Here is an 18092-nt window from a genome sequence, read left to right on the forward strand (position 1 = left end):
AGGGTGAGAATGTCTTGTACGGCCTGGGAGACAGTAGAGCTACAGGGAATCTTGACCTGGTGGTTCCAATGAGGTGTGAAGAGAATGACTATTACCGGGCACAGACTCTAGGCCAGGCCTCGAGCTTTACAAAGGTTGAAGCTTTTAATCCTTTGGCAATTCTGTCACAGGCAGAAACTATTATCCCAATATTAAAAAACCAAAAACAGCAGCAACAACCTCCTTGAAGCTCAGAGAAGTGGGGGAACTTGCCTAATATCATAACGCTGGCAAGTGGGAAAGCTGGAGTTCTAATCTCACTGACTCCAAAAATAAGCTCAGAATGAAGGACTCAAGGCAGAGACAAACTCTCTTCAAGTGATAGGGTGTCTGAAGCCGGGGAAGTGAGCCTGGTGTGGGGTGAACCTCGTCTCAACTCCTCTCAGGATTCTTGGTAACACAATCCTATTAAGTGGAATGTGGGGTATTATCAGGCATTCCTTTGCTCACTTAGCTCAAGAAGCTTCAATTTCAGGCATAGTGTATGTAACAAAATCAATCCGCGGTGAGGTTTTGTAGTCCAGCTCAAACCGGATTGTCAGGCATGAGACACATAAGGCCCACAGCAGAGAGCTACACTGACCATGCGCATTCCAGCTTGGAGAGATGCGCACACCACCCACCTGCCTCAGAAGGGCAAAGCCAGAGGCGAGTTGCAATCAGGAGGGTTTTTTCTGGGTGTGGGGTCAGGATCAGCCAGAAATGGGGAGGCGGGGGGAGAGTACTGTGATGTGTATGGGAAGAATGCCATGTCTGGAATTCTAGCACTTGGCTCCAGTCCCAGATCCACCAATTAGTGTGGCCCTGGACAAGTCAATTAACCTCCCTGGGCCTCATTTTTCTAATTATAAAGTCTTTCTGTCGGGGATTAAAGTAAGATGATGAATGTGAAATATTTCTAGCATCTCGTGCTAACTTCAAGTAGGTGCTTAACAAACGGTGAATGAATTGGCCTGAAAATGGGAAGAGATGGGTGCCAGCAGCACGCGGGAGGTGGAAAAGAGGCAGGCCCCCATTTAAGGGCATCCATTCTCTGAACAGGAGCTGCTGGTATTGGGAGGGGGTTGGGTGTAGAGGCAGACGAGAGAAGGCTGAGCTTGCACGTAGAGGCTGGGATCCTGTTGGCTGTTTTGTGGGGAGGGAGGAATCTCCCACTTGGCAGTGTCCCCTTTGTATGTCTCCCACTTCCTGTTGACTTTGTCCATTCTTCCTTTTTGGGCCATTGACTCCCAGTTCAAGGCCTTAGAGTTGTAAGTCTATCTTTTGCATCAGCCTCCTAACTGGTTCCTTGCTACAAGTTCCTTTACTTTTTCTTTAATCCAAACTGCACACTCTATCACCTCTTATTGCTCTTGGCTTAAAACCCTTCATCTCTTCCTGCTCAAAGAATCATGGACAACAAATTCCATGGCCTTGTTTTTGCTAGTTCTGTGTGCTAGTTCCCTGGCCCATCTTCCCCTTCTCTCATTCGTTGTTTTTTCAAATGCTCTCCAGCTTCAAGTATTTGCACACACAGCACATTACCAGTATATTTTGTTCATTCATTCATTCATCAATTATTCATTGATCACTTCTAGGTGCATGGCACAGTGCTGGGCAGCTGGGGATAGAGCTCCTAAGGAGGGCCCTTTTTTTTCTTACCTCCCACACTCCTTTTAAAAAAATATATATTTTATTGATTTTTTTACAGAGAGGAATGGAGAGGGATAGAGAGTTAAAAACATCAATGAGAGAGAAACATTGATTAGCTGCCTCTTGCACACCCCCTACTGGGGATGTGCCCGCAACCAAGGTACATGCCCTTGACCTGAATCGAACCTGGGACCCTTCAGTCAGCAGGCTGACTTGACGCTCTATCCACTGAGCCAAACTCCCACACTCTTATGATACTCTATTTTTGCTGCTCCATGGTGCTTGCCTCTAATATCAGTGCTAACCTGATTGTTCCACATGTATTTCCTCCATGTATACTGTGAACTACTGAAGGGCTAGACCATGTGGCACTCTTGCTCGCATTCTCTACAGCAGGGGTCCTCAAACTACGGCCCGCGGGCCACATGCAAATACAAATATTGTATTTGTTACCGTTTTGTTTTTTTACTTCAAAATAAGATATGTGCAGTGTGCATAGGAATTTGTTCATAGTTTTCTTTTAAACTATAGTCCGGCCCTCCAACGGTCTGAGGGACAGTGAACTGGCCCCCTGTTTAAAAAGTTTGAGGACCCCTGCTCTACAGCATCTGGAGCGCTGCTGGAGGTTCTTGAAGGCAGGCTTGAATCTAGGCTCTATTGTGTATTGTTTGTGTGGCCAGCATGGAGTTTTGCTGTGGACTGGGTCTTAGGAGGTGCCCCATATAAAATAGCAGAAGAACTGCGACCAGGGAACAGGGGCTGGTGCGCGGGCCAAGATGAGGCAAGCACAGGAGGGAAAAATGTAAAGTGTCCAGGCCTGCCAAAGAGCTAGGTTAGAAGTTTCTTCTGCATATGAAAAATGAAAGGTTCCTTGGCTCTGTGGTTCTATTTTGAGAAGCAAACCTCCTAAGGCAGGAATTAAGTTGGAGTTGAACTCCAGCTTGGACCTGTGTGAGCAAGTTTCCCTTCTGCAGATGCTGAGCAGCCTGGAGACACACTTCAACCTTGACAGCCCCTCCAGGTCTTTGGGTTGGGGGGTAGTGTGAGTGTGAGTCCTCTTGATTTAGAAGTCAGCTAAAGAATGAATGAATGATTGCTTTCTTTGCATTTCCAGTGAATTCCAGTTGGGTTAGGGCCAGCCATAAATGGGAGGCTGGGCTGGGTAGTCTGGTATAGAAGAGAACTCTGTGTTTGAAACCCTAGGACTTAGCCTCTAGTCAGACCCATTTATTCATGTGACCTTGGATAGGTCAATTAACCTCCCCGGGCTGGCTCCTTTTCCTAATACATGAAGCTTCTTTCTGGCATTATTAGGGAATTAGCCAGCTCACCAGGGCAGCGCTTCTCAAACTTTAGTATCACAGGGAATCTTCTTGAAACACAGATTCTGCTGCAGGAGGTCTGGCCTGGGACTTGAGAGTCTGCATTTTTTTATATTCTCAGGCAATCCCAGTGCTGCTGGGTGTGGACCATAAGAGGTTCTAGTGCAGGGATTGGCAAACCACAGCCCGAGAGACAAATTCAGCCTGCTGCTTGTTTGTGTCAATAAACGAGTTGGGACACAGCCATGCCCACTTGTTTATGTATTGTACACAGCTGCTTTTGCGCAAATGGACAGAGTTGAGCAGTTGCATCAGAGACGATATAGCCTGCAGAGCTTATTTTAATAGTTACTATGTGGTCCTTTACAGAAAAAGTTTGCCAACCCCTGCTCTAGTGGACCTAGGGCTGGCCTGTGTGATCTAAAAGACTTGCATTTCAGTCTGGTTTTGGCCAAAGGCAAGCCACTTCACCTTGCTGGTTCTCACTTCCTTTATCTAGGGGATAAAATGATCTCTACATTTCTAAGAGACATCTGATACCAGGATTTCAGTACTATGTAGAAAACATCTTAATTTCTGTAGAAACAGGCATCTGAGAACAGGTTGTATGGCCTTCATTTGGAAGCTGCAAGAGCATGCCTGGTCTAAACTGCAGAGTCTAGCAGACAGCCCCTGCCAGATGCCACAAGAGCAGCGGCCTGATATTGAGTCAGCTGGGAAAAGATAGGGGCTTGGGAGACTAAGAACAGGAGGCAGAGGGAAGGTGGACCTTCTGGGCCAGCTTCCAGGGCAAATGCATGACTCTGGGTCTCTAGCTTGGGCCACAGGTGATGTCATTAACAAGGCAGGGAATGTAGAGAGGGGCAGTGGGTTGTAGGAGGTGGGTAGGGTGTGTAAAGAGGGGAAAGATAATGCCTACTTTGAGGCATGTTGATTCCAACATGGGTACTTGAAGGACTGAATGAAAAAGTTGTGATTTCCTATAAAAAAATAAAGCAAAGTCTCTCAGTAGGCCTGCATGCATTTAAGAGCAATGATGTATCTGTTGCCATGGTTACTTCTCAGAGCTGAGGGGAGTCCCCCTCAAAATATCGCCCCCCCCCCCGCAGGCTCTTTAAGGTTCACTCATCTTATTGTATCTCAGCCCCCCGAGAGACCTTGGGCAGAGAGACCTCTATGAAATGCACACTTTCTAGGAACAATTCTATTTTCTCTCAACCTAAATGAGCAGTGAGTGGCCAACTCTACTCACTATGATAGTCTTTCTGGTCAAATCTGTATTGAATGTGGAAGTTGGGAACCTACAACCCTGGACAGCTCCTGAACCCAGCAGGCCACTTTCGTTTACGTTTTCACACAAGTGAAAGAAAGCCCGAGAAACAATGAACTCATGTGCTTGCAATTATTTTGTTGTCTCCTTTGAGCTCTAGCTCTCCACCTGGGAGTGTGACTCTCGGATGGCTGGATGGCATCCCATTCCCTTGCTTCGGGATTCAGGGAATGGTCCATACAAAGATGAAAATCCATGTGGGCACAGTACACAGGCAAACTGAACCATGTGCAAAAGTAGTGAAGTCAACTGACTTTGGAGCAGGAAGGTTTTCACCTTCCCAGATAAGACCTCAGCATCTGGGCAGCAGATTGGATGACTGTATGCAGTTGCCAGGAGGGAGCCTCTCTGAGTGCCTGCTCCATTGGTTTGAGTCCCGGGCTAGCGAGGCCCACCTGTGAGCCACATACTGACTGGCTGGCCTTGTTGAAATCCTGGGTAGCCATGAGACTCTGCTTCTTATCATTATCACAGATCTTAATTATGTGCCTATCCGTGGGGTTATTTTATTGACACCTGGCTTCTGCACTCTCTACTGGCTATGGGGACTATGTCTGTTTTTGCTCATTATTGTTCCCTGATACCTGGCACTTGGCAGGTGCTTTATAAGTGTGCATTGAATATGACATAAAGCGTGTCCCCACTATTGGGAAATTGACTCAACATATATATTCTACTAACAGTGTCTGTCTCCCTGTTTTTGTTTACTAGGAATGCAAAAATTACTACCTGGTGAAGGTCTAGGGAAATTTCCCCCTCTCTGTTTAGAATTAATGGGATTGGCTAAAAAACAAACAAACAAACAAACAAAAAAACCCATGGAGAGTAATGTGGCTTTAATATCAAATAGTCAGATGGGCCAAGTATGGGTGACACAGCCTCAAGATTGCTGCTGGCTCGAACCTGAAGGCTGGATGGGGGCAGATATGAGCCTCAGTGAAGAGTTTTGAGAAAATGTTCTGGAAGTCTCTGCACCTTCATATCTAGGGTGGGGCTAGAGATAAACAATGGCAGAGCTGTCCAGAGCTTTGCTCTCCAACCTCCCAGGGTCTGATCCAGTTTTGTGCTATGCCCTTGGTGCTTCACCTAATTCAAGACTTAGGCACCCTTTTCCTCACCTTGCTTCACTGGACAGCTGGCTCTGTGTAACCCCCACATTGGCAGCAATAGCCAAACACACTTCAGCACAGTGACAACAAATAACATTAGAATTACAGGTTGTTAGAGCCCGAGGTAATTTAAAGAGGATCTAGACCAAATTCCTGAAGTAGACTTCAAGAGAGTAAAATTCTAAATTTGGTCCATTTTTAAAAATCATATACTAAATAGTTACCACCTTCCACCGATCACTTAATGATAATTCTGATTACTACTGATCAAGTGCTCACATTGTTCCAGACACTCTGCTAAGTACCCTACATGGATGATCTCATTTAACCCTCAAAAAATGCTGAGGGAGGGGAGACTCTAATTGTTTCCATTTTATAACAAGGGTTCAGTGGAGAGGTTCAATGATTCAACCAGCATCACATGGTTGGTGGTGTGAAGGCCTGGGGTCTTCTAACTTCTAGTTCAATGTTCAGTCCCTTACTCTACACTGACTCTCAAGTACAAGTCTTCTAAGTTATATTTGAATTACTTATCTAAAGATAGCCAGCACATCTCTTACTTATCAAATGAGTTTCTAAATGGTTTCATAAAATGAAATTCACAGCCTCACTAATACTCACATATAACTAACTCTTTATGAGACTATCCCCCCCCCCCCAAGATTTTTCACTAAGTGCCTGTTCCTGTCCCGTTCCAGAATCTACTGCCCACTCTGCTGGCAGACCAAGGCAGGACCCCTTCTCCCTCTCCCCTTCCCTCCAACAAACATTTCTGTGGGACAATGTGAGCCAAGTAGGATGTTAGTCTTTGAAGGGAATGCAAAGATGAACACATCCTCCCTGTTTTCCAGGTAGCGGCAGGAGATATGATGAAGATGCACATGCCTATGGAGCAGGGCAACCTATTATCAGTGTACTGTCAAGACAGAAGGCAAAAGTAAATGCTCTAGGAATTCAGAGACTGGACTCACCTCCAGAGGCTCCAGGAAGGAGTGGGCCCTTGAGGTGGGCCTTGCAGGAGGAACAGAATTTCAACAAGTAGATGTGGAGCCTTTCCTGGACTGGGTTATAAATTCTTCCCATTTTCTGAGTACCTGACTTGTAGAATACACACAGTAGGACCTCAAAAACATTTTCTAGTTCAATACTAGCCACTTGGGGCTAGGCTAGAAATCATGAACTTGGTTTTGATGCCAACCCTGAACATGAATTATACAAGTTCTACCCCTGCACTGGGCCTCTGTTTTGCCCCAATATGAAATAGGAATATGGATGGGAGTGGTTATGTCCTTGCTCATGGTTTTCTGGTTAGAATTACATTACATTAAGTTAATATATGCAAAACTATTTAAAAGCCAAAATGAAATACAAATATAAGAGACTCTGTCACTATTCTTATGGTGTTACTAAAACTAAAAAGAACCAATATCTATGTACTTCTCATTTACCTAACAACCTTTTTAGACTAACTGCACTGGGTCAGGCACTGGGAATACAAAGATGAATAATGTCCATCTTCCATCCTTAGAATATAAAAGGTCCAGGAAAGGAGACAGTAGATATAGTACAATTGATGGCATGAATTTAATGTGCTAGAACAAAGGCTGATCTGGAGTTTGGCATGAGCTCTGCTCTTTCTTGATGATAGTGCAGGTAGGTGGCAATGCTAACGATAAAAACTTCAAAATCAGGAATTCCACTGGCATGCTCCAGCATGTAATAGACTTAAAGGTGAGGGAAACACACACACACACACACACACACACACACACAGAGATATATATTTTAATTCAAGCCTAAACTTTGTTCCAGGCACTTACATATTCATCATCTTCATAAAAAGCTAGGTGGTATTATGCCCATTTTATAGATGAAGAAGTTGAGACTCAGGGAGGTGAGGTCACTTTCTAAGGTTTATAAAACTATAAAGGGTAAATGTAAACCCAGGTTATTTCACTGCTTGATATGTTTCCCAGGTCCCCTTACTGCTTTCTAATCAGCCAATTTTTTATAGAATTCATTCCATTCTAATCTTGAAGGACCTTTTTTCTTGGATTTCTTTTCCAAGGAGAAAGATTTATGATCAGAAAGATTTGACATTAATCCCTTCTATTGTCATTTCCTCTTACACTTTCTATGATAAATTCCTTCCCTCCTACTACTTTCTCCTGACTCCTCCCTCATCTCCAATCCCAGTGAAATTACTAAGGAGTAAAGAATTCCCCAAAATGAACAACTTGCAGAAAGAGATCCTTGCCTTCTCAGCTGCTGGCCTATAAACTGTAGGACAAAACACACTGAAAGAAGGAAGAGACTGGCCATACAATTCTGTTCAAGGAGTCCACCTAGACCAATCCTGTCCATGTCTTAATTTTATGGAGCCATAAAGAACATATAATCTATAGAAACTTATATGATTGTCAGCCTCATCTACTTTATAGATAATGAAAATTGAAATCCAAGAATGTGAAAGGACTTGCCCAACGTCACACACTAATGAGAAGTAATCTGAACTGGAACCCTAGTCTCTTGACTCCTAGGCCAATGTTTTTCCACTAAATAGGTTGTCTCTTTAGCTTTTCTCCATTAACATCTCAACTTACATGAGATCATGACCTTTTCAAAAAGAAAGCTCAATGTTAGTGTCTTTGCAAAGCCCAGAAGCCAGGGCCCCTTCTCAGCCTCTACTCTGATTAGCTCATGACCTCCTCCAAAGAACAGGAAGTAGCTTCATTTTTAGCTCTGAAAGCACATTCTGGGAAAGGGGGATTTGGGGAACACAGTTCCTGTACATGATGGCCAAGAGAGATCAGCAGACACATTACTCTTGCTTGAAGGGGAAGATACATGGTCAGATATGTAAGGTCAGATATGTAAGGGGAAGATGTTCCTTGAGTCTTAACCTAAACATATGTTCAGCAAGAGCTTGTCAAAGCCCCTGGGTTGGGGAGAGGAGTAGTCTCTTTTGATCCTGTTCTAATGGGGCTGGATGCCTAAGTGGGGGTTGGGGTAGGAGCACCAGGGCAGGAAAGTTTCCAGGAACTTTGTACAATCTCTAGTGCTTCCCCCACCCTCTGCTAGCACCCACAACTTCCCTTGCCAAGGGAGGAAGGAGGAACACATTATTCAGTTTAATAATTTACACAAATTGGAAAGTTTACTGTGTGAAATAAAGGGGACTTAAGAGGGCAACAGATAAAAATTCCTGAGTCCTCTCTTACAGGATGGAGGTGTGGAGATGATCTCGCCTTGGGATACAACAATCTGGTTGTCTAATAGATGGATTCAAAACAAGCAAGTAACCCTTCCCTTCAATGGTTAGCCAAGCTCTGTCTCCTTCTACTGGTGGGATTACTCCAATCTTAGCACTAATAGCTTGGGACAGACCCGGATTCATGGACACTTGTCTATGTCAGTGGTTCTCAAACCTGGCAGTTTATCAGAATCATCTGGGGAGCTCATTACCAGGAACCAGAGATTAATTAAGTAGATCTGGGCTACGGCTCAGGAATCTTCATTTATAACAAGCAGGCCTGGTTTAAGAGCTAATGATCTGGTTCAACCCCCATCCATTCAGCTATCAAAATTTTACACATGATACAGGTTTTGCAACAAAGAAAACAGAGATGTCAAAGTGGGTTAGTGGCAGCACTTGGACTCGAACCCAGTCTTCTGCCTCCTGGTGTGATGTCTTTGCCAATGCCTCCCCCAGCTCACCAGTCCATTGAGAATCACTGAGGATCAGTGAGGACCTTTCCTCCAATCCACAGAGGAGTCAGAGCTGCCAGGAGCTCTGTTAATTCTCCAGTTGGTTCTTTGGTAGAAATGGCTAGGAAGAGGTAGAGGTAAAGGTAGTTTTAAGGGTGCTTTCAGAATCCTGATGGGTTAAAAGGGGAAGGCACAACTGATGGCTTCTAAGGCACACTAACTGGTTGTTCCAGTCAGAAAGAATAGTCCGTTCATGGAAGCAGTCTGCAGTGCGTGAGAAGCCAGAGGGAGTGAGGGGGAGAGTAGCAGAAGATAAAGTCTCAGAGGTAACGGGAGGCCAGGCCATCTGGGGCCCTCCAGGCCATATGAAGGAAGATATTTGGCTTTTATTCTGAGTCACTGCAGGATTTGGAGCAGGAGGGTGGCATAATCTGACATATTTTTGCAGGGATACTCTAATGCAGTGGTGGGACATAGTCTACAGGGCAGGGGCACATGCAGGAAATTCAGTTAGGAGAATTTGCAGTAATCTCAGGGACAAAGGATGGTGGCTCACACCAAGGTGGTAGGAATGCAGTGGTGAGAAGTAGGTGTATTCTTTACTTTTAAAAGTAAAGCTAAAAGCTAACAGATTTTCTGATAAATTGGATGTGAGATGTGCAATAAAAAGGGAGTCAAGGATGATGCCAAGTGTTTTAGCTCCAGCAATAGGCAGGTTGCAGTTATCATCAACTGAGATGGAGAAGGCTGTGGGTGGAGAAGGTTTGGGGGAGGGACATCAGGAGTTCCGTTTTGGACATGCTGAGTCATTGGCATTCATGTGGTATTTAAATAAAATCTCACCACTGGATGAGGTCATCAAGGGAGTGAGCATAGACAGAAAAGAAAAGAGGGCTGGTGACCCTTCAGCATCAAGAGGTTAGAGAGAAGATGAGGAATTAACAAAAGAGAGTGAGAAAGAGTAACCAGTGAGTTAGGAGGAAAACCATATGTGGAGTCATAGAAGCCACATATTTTCAGGAAGAGGGAGTGATCGGTTGGGTCAAATGCCACTGGCAGGTGAAGTGAGATCAAGGTTGAGAATGACTATTGGATATAAATATTGGAGGACACTTGTAACCTTGATAGGAGCAGCAATTGACTCCTGACCTCATGGAGTCCCACAGCTTGACTACTGACTGTCATTAAGGGCTCCTTATTGTTAATTTTCTCTTCTCAGTTAGGTTATAAACTTTGCAACATCAGGGAGGATGAGTCAGAGTATCCCCAGAGCATGAACACCACCCACCAGAATACCCTCTCATCGGGGCACTGACCTACAACAGATTTCCTTATGCCTGACTTACCTTGGATGCAGAATTTCAGTTCCTTGGGGTCAGTGACAACTTTTCTGCTTTCCTGGATCACTGCCCGATTCTTCTTGGTTTCTCCCCAGAGATTGGTGCCACCATACATGCTTGGAATGTTGAGAATGGCAATGCCTTCAAGGAAGATGTTGCTCAGGTCCACCCCAACCCCGTCACACTGAGGGGAGGGGCAGAGAGAAAAGGTCATCTGTTAGTATACTCAGTGCACTCCAATATAAGGCTGTGTGTGTGTGTGTGTGTGTGTATGGTGGGGTCTCTTATGAAGGATGTGACTGGCCCACAGCCACCAGCCTGCTTCTGTAAGAAGCTGAATCTTGGGCAAAGTTGCTCAGGCCCTAATACTTTTGGCCACTGTAGTGAGATGGGGGAGATCTAGCCTTGGTCAGCTCTGGGGAAGACAGCACATGGCTCCAGTGATGTTCTATAGGCTTTAGGGATGGTTCACAAGACAATTAATTGCAAATCTCTTCTCCAGCCCAGCCTAATTATCAACAATTCTGACCTTCCCTAACCATTGAGAAGATTTCTTAGTATGCTGAGTCCAGAACCTAACACACAGATTCTCAATAATGACAAAAAGTTTCATTTACCACCTCTTATTTTATCCCTCCTGTGAAAGCAGACTTTAAGACTTGGAAGGCTTTCAGAATTTGCCTGTCTCTGCATCTGTATCCTAAGTGCAATTTTGGCATATGTGCTTGCTGATGTAGCACAGTTTTTTTTTGTTGTTTTTTTGTTTGTTTTTGTTTGTTTGTTTGTTTTTTTATCCAATCTCCACCACCTGCATTACCCTCCAGGTACAAAAGGCCAGAAGGCTTGAATTTGCCTGTCTCATATACAGATAAAGTCAGACCACTTTGCCATAATGTTTACCAGTGCAGCAAGATATATATTAGCTCTGATTTTTCTTCATGAGGATTGTGGGAAGTTTACTTCATTTACAGAAGAAAAAACTCAACCCAGAGAAGTGAGTTAAGGTTGCACAGCCGATAAATAACAGAGCAGGGGTTCTAAGTTTGGGAATTTCACTACAAAGCCCAAGCTTTTCATCTTGCCTACTGTGAGTCAGGGAAAATCAAAAGCATGCAACTAAAATCCATGGTCTTCAAGTTTATCTACAAATCCAAACTTCTAGAGATTTCTCAACAGAGGAGGAGTAGAAAGGTATGGCTTGTTGCCATTCACCTTGGTTTAGCTTCTGATTTCTTTGATGCTCTTAATTTATGGTTCCTTATCCCCATGAATTGTTCTACCAATTATAAAATGGAATAGAGTAAGCTCCTCTGGTAAGTATGAGCTCTTGCTACATTGTGAAATTCTGATTATTTGAAAGGTCTCTTTATGTTGAACCAGATGCTCTTTCTTCTTGGCTTCTGCCCATTAGTCCTATTCCCCCCTTCTGAAGCTAGATAAAATGACCCTTGTTGCTCCTCCATGGGGACAGTTCACCAGATGCATGATGAAATCATCATCATCATTGTGCGTAGGTATTAAGCATTGCCACCTGCCAGGTGAGCTTTTATATACATCTCATGTATTACCTTTATAATAATCTTATACGTTAGTTACTATGACTACTCCCTTTTTACTTTGGGGGAAACTGAGGCAGCAGTTAAGTAACTTGCTTAAAGTAATAGAACTTACAAATGGAAGTACACAAATTTGATGACAGATAGTCGGGGCCCACGTCTTAACCACTCCTGTACTTCTCCTCCCTCTTGCACCACCATTTGGTTGTGCCTTTTCTGGGGTGAGCACTGTCAACTCTCTCAGTCCCCTCCTGTAGGACTTGGTTTTCAGACATCCCCCATCCTTGTTGCCCTGATCTGCACACACTACAGTTTGTTAGTCTCCTACTCTGTAAGGCCCCCAGCAATAAAAGCAACACCAATGACAGGATCTAATGGCACAAGTGGCAATGGCACTATTTGGGCTGGGATCCTGTGACACTACGATACCCCAGGAATGAGATAATGTGGGAAGCCTATGTAAGGGCCCAACACATGTCTGCCATTATCATTATCCCTGTTTGTCCATATGGTCAAATCTGCACTAGCTCCTTTGTTAGCAGCTAGATGAAGGCTGCATCAGTTTAGCTTGAATGGGTAGTCATCTAAGTCACCCAAACTCTGATCCCATCACCTACTGCTCAGCCAGCTCCTCCCTATCCTGAACTTATAAAGATATTGAAAAAAACCCCACCAACTTAGACATAGGGCTTTACATTTATGTCAATTAATTTCATCTGGCTTTCAGCCCAGGCCTAGTCTAGTCCATCTAATTTATTTTAAATCTTCATTCTATGACCTTTTGCAAAAGCTTTCCTATCATTTGGGGATTAAGTCATTAATACATGTATACAGGGCAAAAAACAAACAGGGACTACATTCTCTCTTTGGTCAGTTTAACACACCATACATTGTGCACTAAGTAGCCCTAGGGTTGTGGCTGTCCTATTGGAGCTGCATCCTCTGGATTGAACTGTCAACAGTCCACTTTTAATTTCAATGTGGAATCATGGAACTTTGAGATGGGAGGGACCCAAGAGAACATACTCCATCTTTCATAAATAAGGCCCAGCACGGTTAAGGGACTTGGCCCGTGGTGACCCAAATTACTATTGGTGGAGCTAGACCAGTATCCTGGTCTCCAGACCTCAATTCTGTGTTCTTTCCACTAAAACATAAGACCTTAGTTGTGCTAAGATCAAGTGGTATTCCCTAACTGACCACTCTACAACCCCTATCAGTAAAGGAATAAGAGAACTCATATACTTTCCATGTCCTTTTTTGCTTCAAACATTGTCTAACACTGTGTTTGACCTTCAGCTGGCTTTTGTGCATTCAGACCTGGGTACATGTCCATCCCTTGCCTTTGTGTGTATGTGTACTGTCCCCTGAAAGCACAGGCTCAATCTAGACCTCCATGTTTCTGTCGGGTAATTCCTTTTTACACTCTTTTCCTTTTTCTTCTCAATAGAATTAATGAATTGTTAGTAGCTTATTTTGAAATGTCTTCCATCATTTCATCCTTTATGCACATATTCTTATTTAGGGATTTAGGCTAGAATCTCACTGAGCCAGACTTTACTTTTCTCCAAACTCTCTGAAATGAGCTTTGCTCAGGTCTTTGCCCTGCATTGTCTTCTTGTATCCTACCCAACACCATCACTTTCCCTGTTGGTTGTTGTTACTTCCACTTCACCTCAATTTATTCATTATTGGCCCAAATGCCCCCTCCCTTCTGAGAGGAAATAGTAATAATATTTGCAGCTCAAGCTTGGGCACTGTGCTGGTCCTTCACCTACATTCTCTCCTGGGATTCTCACATGAGCGCAACAAAGGATGCATATTTACTACCCACAACTGACAAGGTCTCACAGGGGTAAAGGGCTTACTCATGACTACTCAACTTCCACTCTACAAGCTGCCAGAGCTAGAATGCAGACCCCAGCAGTCAGATGCCAGATCCTACTTTGGAGATGAAAGTCAGTGAGGCAAATCGAGACTTTTGCTGCTGCTAGACTTATAGCAAAATTAAACTTCCAGCTGTTGTTAAAAAACCTGACATTTCCCACCACTAGTCTGTCTTGTAGAGTACTTAGAGCAGTCATGGCACATCACTGTTGAAGATAAGTATTATTATATCTTGCCTCTGTGCCAGCTTTGTAAAAAAAAATATTTACCATTAGCACAGCACAGTTCTTGGGACATAGATTTCACAAAGTCACCTTTCTTCCCTGTTGCAGTTTTAAGTGTACCCTGTCCCTTCCATCTCCAGTCATAACGAGCTACGAGTGTTAGCTTTAATTTGGTTAAGTTAACCTCTCTCTGGAAGAGCAAACAGTCCTCACTCTGCTTTTTGAAAAATTGTCCCCTTACCCCATTATCTCCTTGAAAATAGAGGAGGTGGGAGGAGCCTGGCGACTATTGGACAGTAGATGCCCCCACCCTTGGAATGTACCTATTTGAAAGCCAAGAGGCAATGCAATGTTGGAAAGAGGTTGCCTGGGCTTGGAGATTGAGAGATATGGGTTTAAATCTTAGTTCCTTCACTGGCCGGCTGCATGGTCCTGCATTGGTTCTTTACCCTCTTTGGGTTTTAATTTGTCATTTGTAAATTGGGGGTGGGATGGGGGAATGAACATCTACTTTAGGGGTTGATTAGTCTCTGGAAGGCAGTAACATTCCCTCTAATCCTTTGCATTGTTATGACATTTAGTAGTATTGCCTGTGCCATGAGGCATATTTCGGCCTGAAATCATTCTCCCACTACCTGAAACCCTGCTGGTAGCATTCTAATGACTCTGTGGCCGGACCCATGCTAGTCAAAGCCTTGACACCCATATATATCTGTATGCCCAGTCCTCAGGGTTCTTGATCTTGACATCACACACTGATTTCCTTCAGAACCCCAGGCCCGCTTAGGTCTCTGGAAAGGTGGAAAGCATTTAGGAAAGCGGAGCCAACAGTGGTACACTGTCGGCTTAAATGGAACACAGGCCCTCGGCCTCCCAGGCGGGTTTCTGGGCTAAATCCTCCAACAGTTCCATGACGTCACCCGTCCCCCTCCTTCTGCTCCGACTCAGGGGGCTCCCGATGCGGGTGGGGGTGGGGGGTGGGGGGTGGGGGGGGTGGGGGTGGGGTTGGGAAGCGCAAGGAGGGCGGCGGTCCCAGCGCGCACCTTTAGCCATCCCTTAACTTGGGATTGTGCCAGCCTATTCCCCTCGAAGGCCAGGCTTCGAGGCAGCGAACTCAGGTATTTATAGATCAGTTTGGGGCTGAAACAGAAAGCTCTTGTCCAGGACAGCGAGCGCGCGCACGCCAACAAGCAACCGTGCTCCCAATGCCTGGGAGGCAAGGTGCAGGGCCGCTGCGCCGGATCCAGGGAGGCGCTGCAGGCCGGGGTGGGGTGGGGTGCATCGAGGCCAGCCCCGCTCCATCCCCCTTGGAACCGGTTCAGGAATCTGCCCAAACCCAGGCCCGGAGTGGCTGGCGCCCGCCTCCTCAAGGCCTGGCTGCACCGCCCGCAGCTGTCGGCCACGTTCTACGTTGGTTCCCTTTGCGCAGACGATACCCACACTTCTGGTTTCTTTCTGAGCCAAGGATGGTTTGTTTGTTTGGTGGAGGGCCGGTGCATAGGTAACCGGAAACTTGGTTACGAAGCCAAGGCGCAGTTATGTGTACACTAAACGCGCTAGGAATTCCTATGTAGCCTCTCCCTCCCAATCCACTGCCCGCGCCGCCCCCCCCCCCCCCATTTCGAATCCCTAAAATCCCAAAAATTCTGGGCAGAACTAGGATCCGCCAAGCTATCTGTGCTGTCTGAAAGGTACAGAAAGCAGAGGGCGTGAGAGAGGGAGGGCATTGATGCTTTCCTGCCAGGCGGTGGGCTTTTCCACCCCACTCCCTTCTCTCTGAGCACCCCCCCCCCCCCCCCGCCCCGTTTCCCTTCTCGATGACCTGAAAAGGCTGCGGATCTAAACTTTCTCTCCCCTGAGCAAGGCCGCCTCCATTTCAGCTCTGTGGATCCTATTTCTGAAGGTCCGCAGAGAAGGAGATCCCATAATTTATTTGATGACCTGTTTCTGTTTTTAGCAACTAGGAAATTCTCCCTTCTTCTAACCTCGATTCACGGTGCCACCATCATAGGGATTTTCTCTGGTTTAGAGTGCAGATTTATTTATTTCATACTCCTGCCATTGGGTTAGGTCTGCTGTCTGGAATGACCTCTCCCAGCCCAGACTAAGGTGTGACCCAGTCCACAATGGCTCTGGGAGTACTTGCCCCTTTCAGCTTGAAATTTTCTTTCTTAGGTTTCCTGCGTTATTGTAATTTGTCTCTCCCATCTTTCTTTTTAAATCTTGTTTTAACTCTACCCCAGTTCATTTCCCCGCCTCTATACCAAGCTATTTTATAGAAAAGCCCTGATACTATAGCATTTAATCTATAAATACTACTGTTTGTATCTTTAAATAATACTCTTACAAAAAAAAAGAATTGCCCCGATACTATTATCATTATTAGAAAGTTACAATAATTTCCTACTATCAATAACTATCCAGTAATTGTTTGAATTTCCTCCATAGTCTCATTTTAAAAAATAATTGGTTGGTCTGAAAGGTCTACAAATTAAATTTGGTTGATATGTATTTTAGTTTTTTTCTTTTGACCTGTAAGTTCCCCATGTTTTATCCTCCTTGTCTTTAATATTTATTGAAGGAAATGGGTCATTTGTCCTATACAGCTCTGCTTCCAAGATTTTAATGTGGGTACAAATCACTGCAGGACTATTACAGTGCAGATTCTGATTCAGGCGGTCTGAGATAGGGCTTGAGACTCTGCATCTCTACATACTCCTTGGTAATACTGATGCTGTGTGCGGGATGGACCACACTTTGAGAAGTAGGCTGTCGCGTTCCCCAGATTCTGGATTTTTCTGATTGCTTCTCTGAAGTGTCTTTTAAATATATTCTCAGCCTGTCTCCTCTATTTTCACTAAATTGATACTTTTAGATCCAGAGGCCTGATCAGATTCAGGGTTTGAATCCTTTTGGCAAGAATACTTTATCAGTGGGGTTGTGTATTTCCTATTGCATATCATTAGGAGTCACACAGTTTTCTTGTCTCATTTTTTGGTGACGTTCAGATTGGTTAGTGGATTCAGGTGTTGTCATCCTGATCTTCCATTATAGAGATCGTAATCAGTGGAGGATGATCCCTGTCTAGATCCATTACCACAGTTCCCTTGAGGACACCCTGGCACCCTTTCTCTGCCTTTCTTCCAAATCTCTACAAATGTCATCTTCTCCATGAATTCTTCCCTGTCCACTCTCCAAAAAGGAGCGCTCTCCTTCTCTCTTCTCTGTATATATGTTCTCATGGAATCAAAGACCTGAAGAATCTTGAAAGGTCATTCAGTGCAGTTACCTCATTTTGTAGCTGAGAAAAAATGGAAGTTAAAGAGATGAAAGAAATGGCCCCAGCCACACAGGTAATTAGAGTCAGCATATCTAGAATTAGACCTTTGTTCATTTGGATTGGCAACCAAGAGGTCCTGAGTGATTATGTAACAAGTAATTTTTTGGCAGCTGGATGAGGGCCAAAGCACAGAAAGCCAGATGGAACATTAGATTCGGTAATCTCTAATTACCAAAATGAGAACAATGAGACCTAGAGTTGGTAACTGACCTTTCCAGATTACACAGCTATCTCTTCAAAGAGCTAGGGTTTAACTAGGGACTCCAGGTGAGTAGGAGTGGTAGTGAGGGAACAGAGTCAGAATCGCCATGTAGTCGGGTGACAAATGGGGCTAGAGAGAGAGAAGATTTGATCTAAAGGGTAATATTATTGAGGAAAAGGTTTTTCATGGATGTTTGAGGCAGAGAAGATACTCAGTTAATACGTGTTGGATGAATGCCTATAGGGAGGAGGAAGTTGGGAATGCCTAGGATGGGAAGTAGATGGAGTGGAGAAGATGCTGAACATAGTGGCAGGACAGGGGTCTGGGGATGATACTGGAGTCCTTTCCCAAGTGAGTGAGAAATGGAGGTGGGGCATCTTTTGAAGAGGGACATTAGAAAGTG

The 18092-nt window shown here is 44.7% G+C and overlaps 1 protein-coding gene across 7 annotated transcripts in view; it reads right to left on the bottom strand.

Annotated features, from left to right (window-relative positions):
* DGKG (diacylglycerol kinase gamma) overlaps positions 1–18092 on the bottom strand; it is a 210818-nt gene that overhangs the window by 37761 nt on the left and 154965 nt on the right. For all 7 annotated transcript variants that reach the window (XM_059687264.1, XM_059687265.1, XM_059687268.1 and 4 more), the window contains one exon: positions 10487–10664. In XM_059687264.1, the coding sequence (XP_059543247.1) occupies positions 10487–10664 (178 nt within the window). The remainder of the gene's footprint in view (positions 1–10486; positions 10665–18092) is intronic.

The sequence above is a fragment of the Myotis daubentonii genome, chromosome 3 (assembly GCF_963259705.1).
Source record: "Myotis daubentonii chromosome 3, mMyoDau2.1, whole genome shotgun sequence".
NCBI lineage: Eukaryota > Metazoa > Chordata > Mammalia > Chiroptera > Vespertilionidae > Myotis > Myotis daubentonii.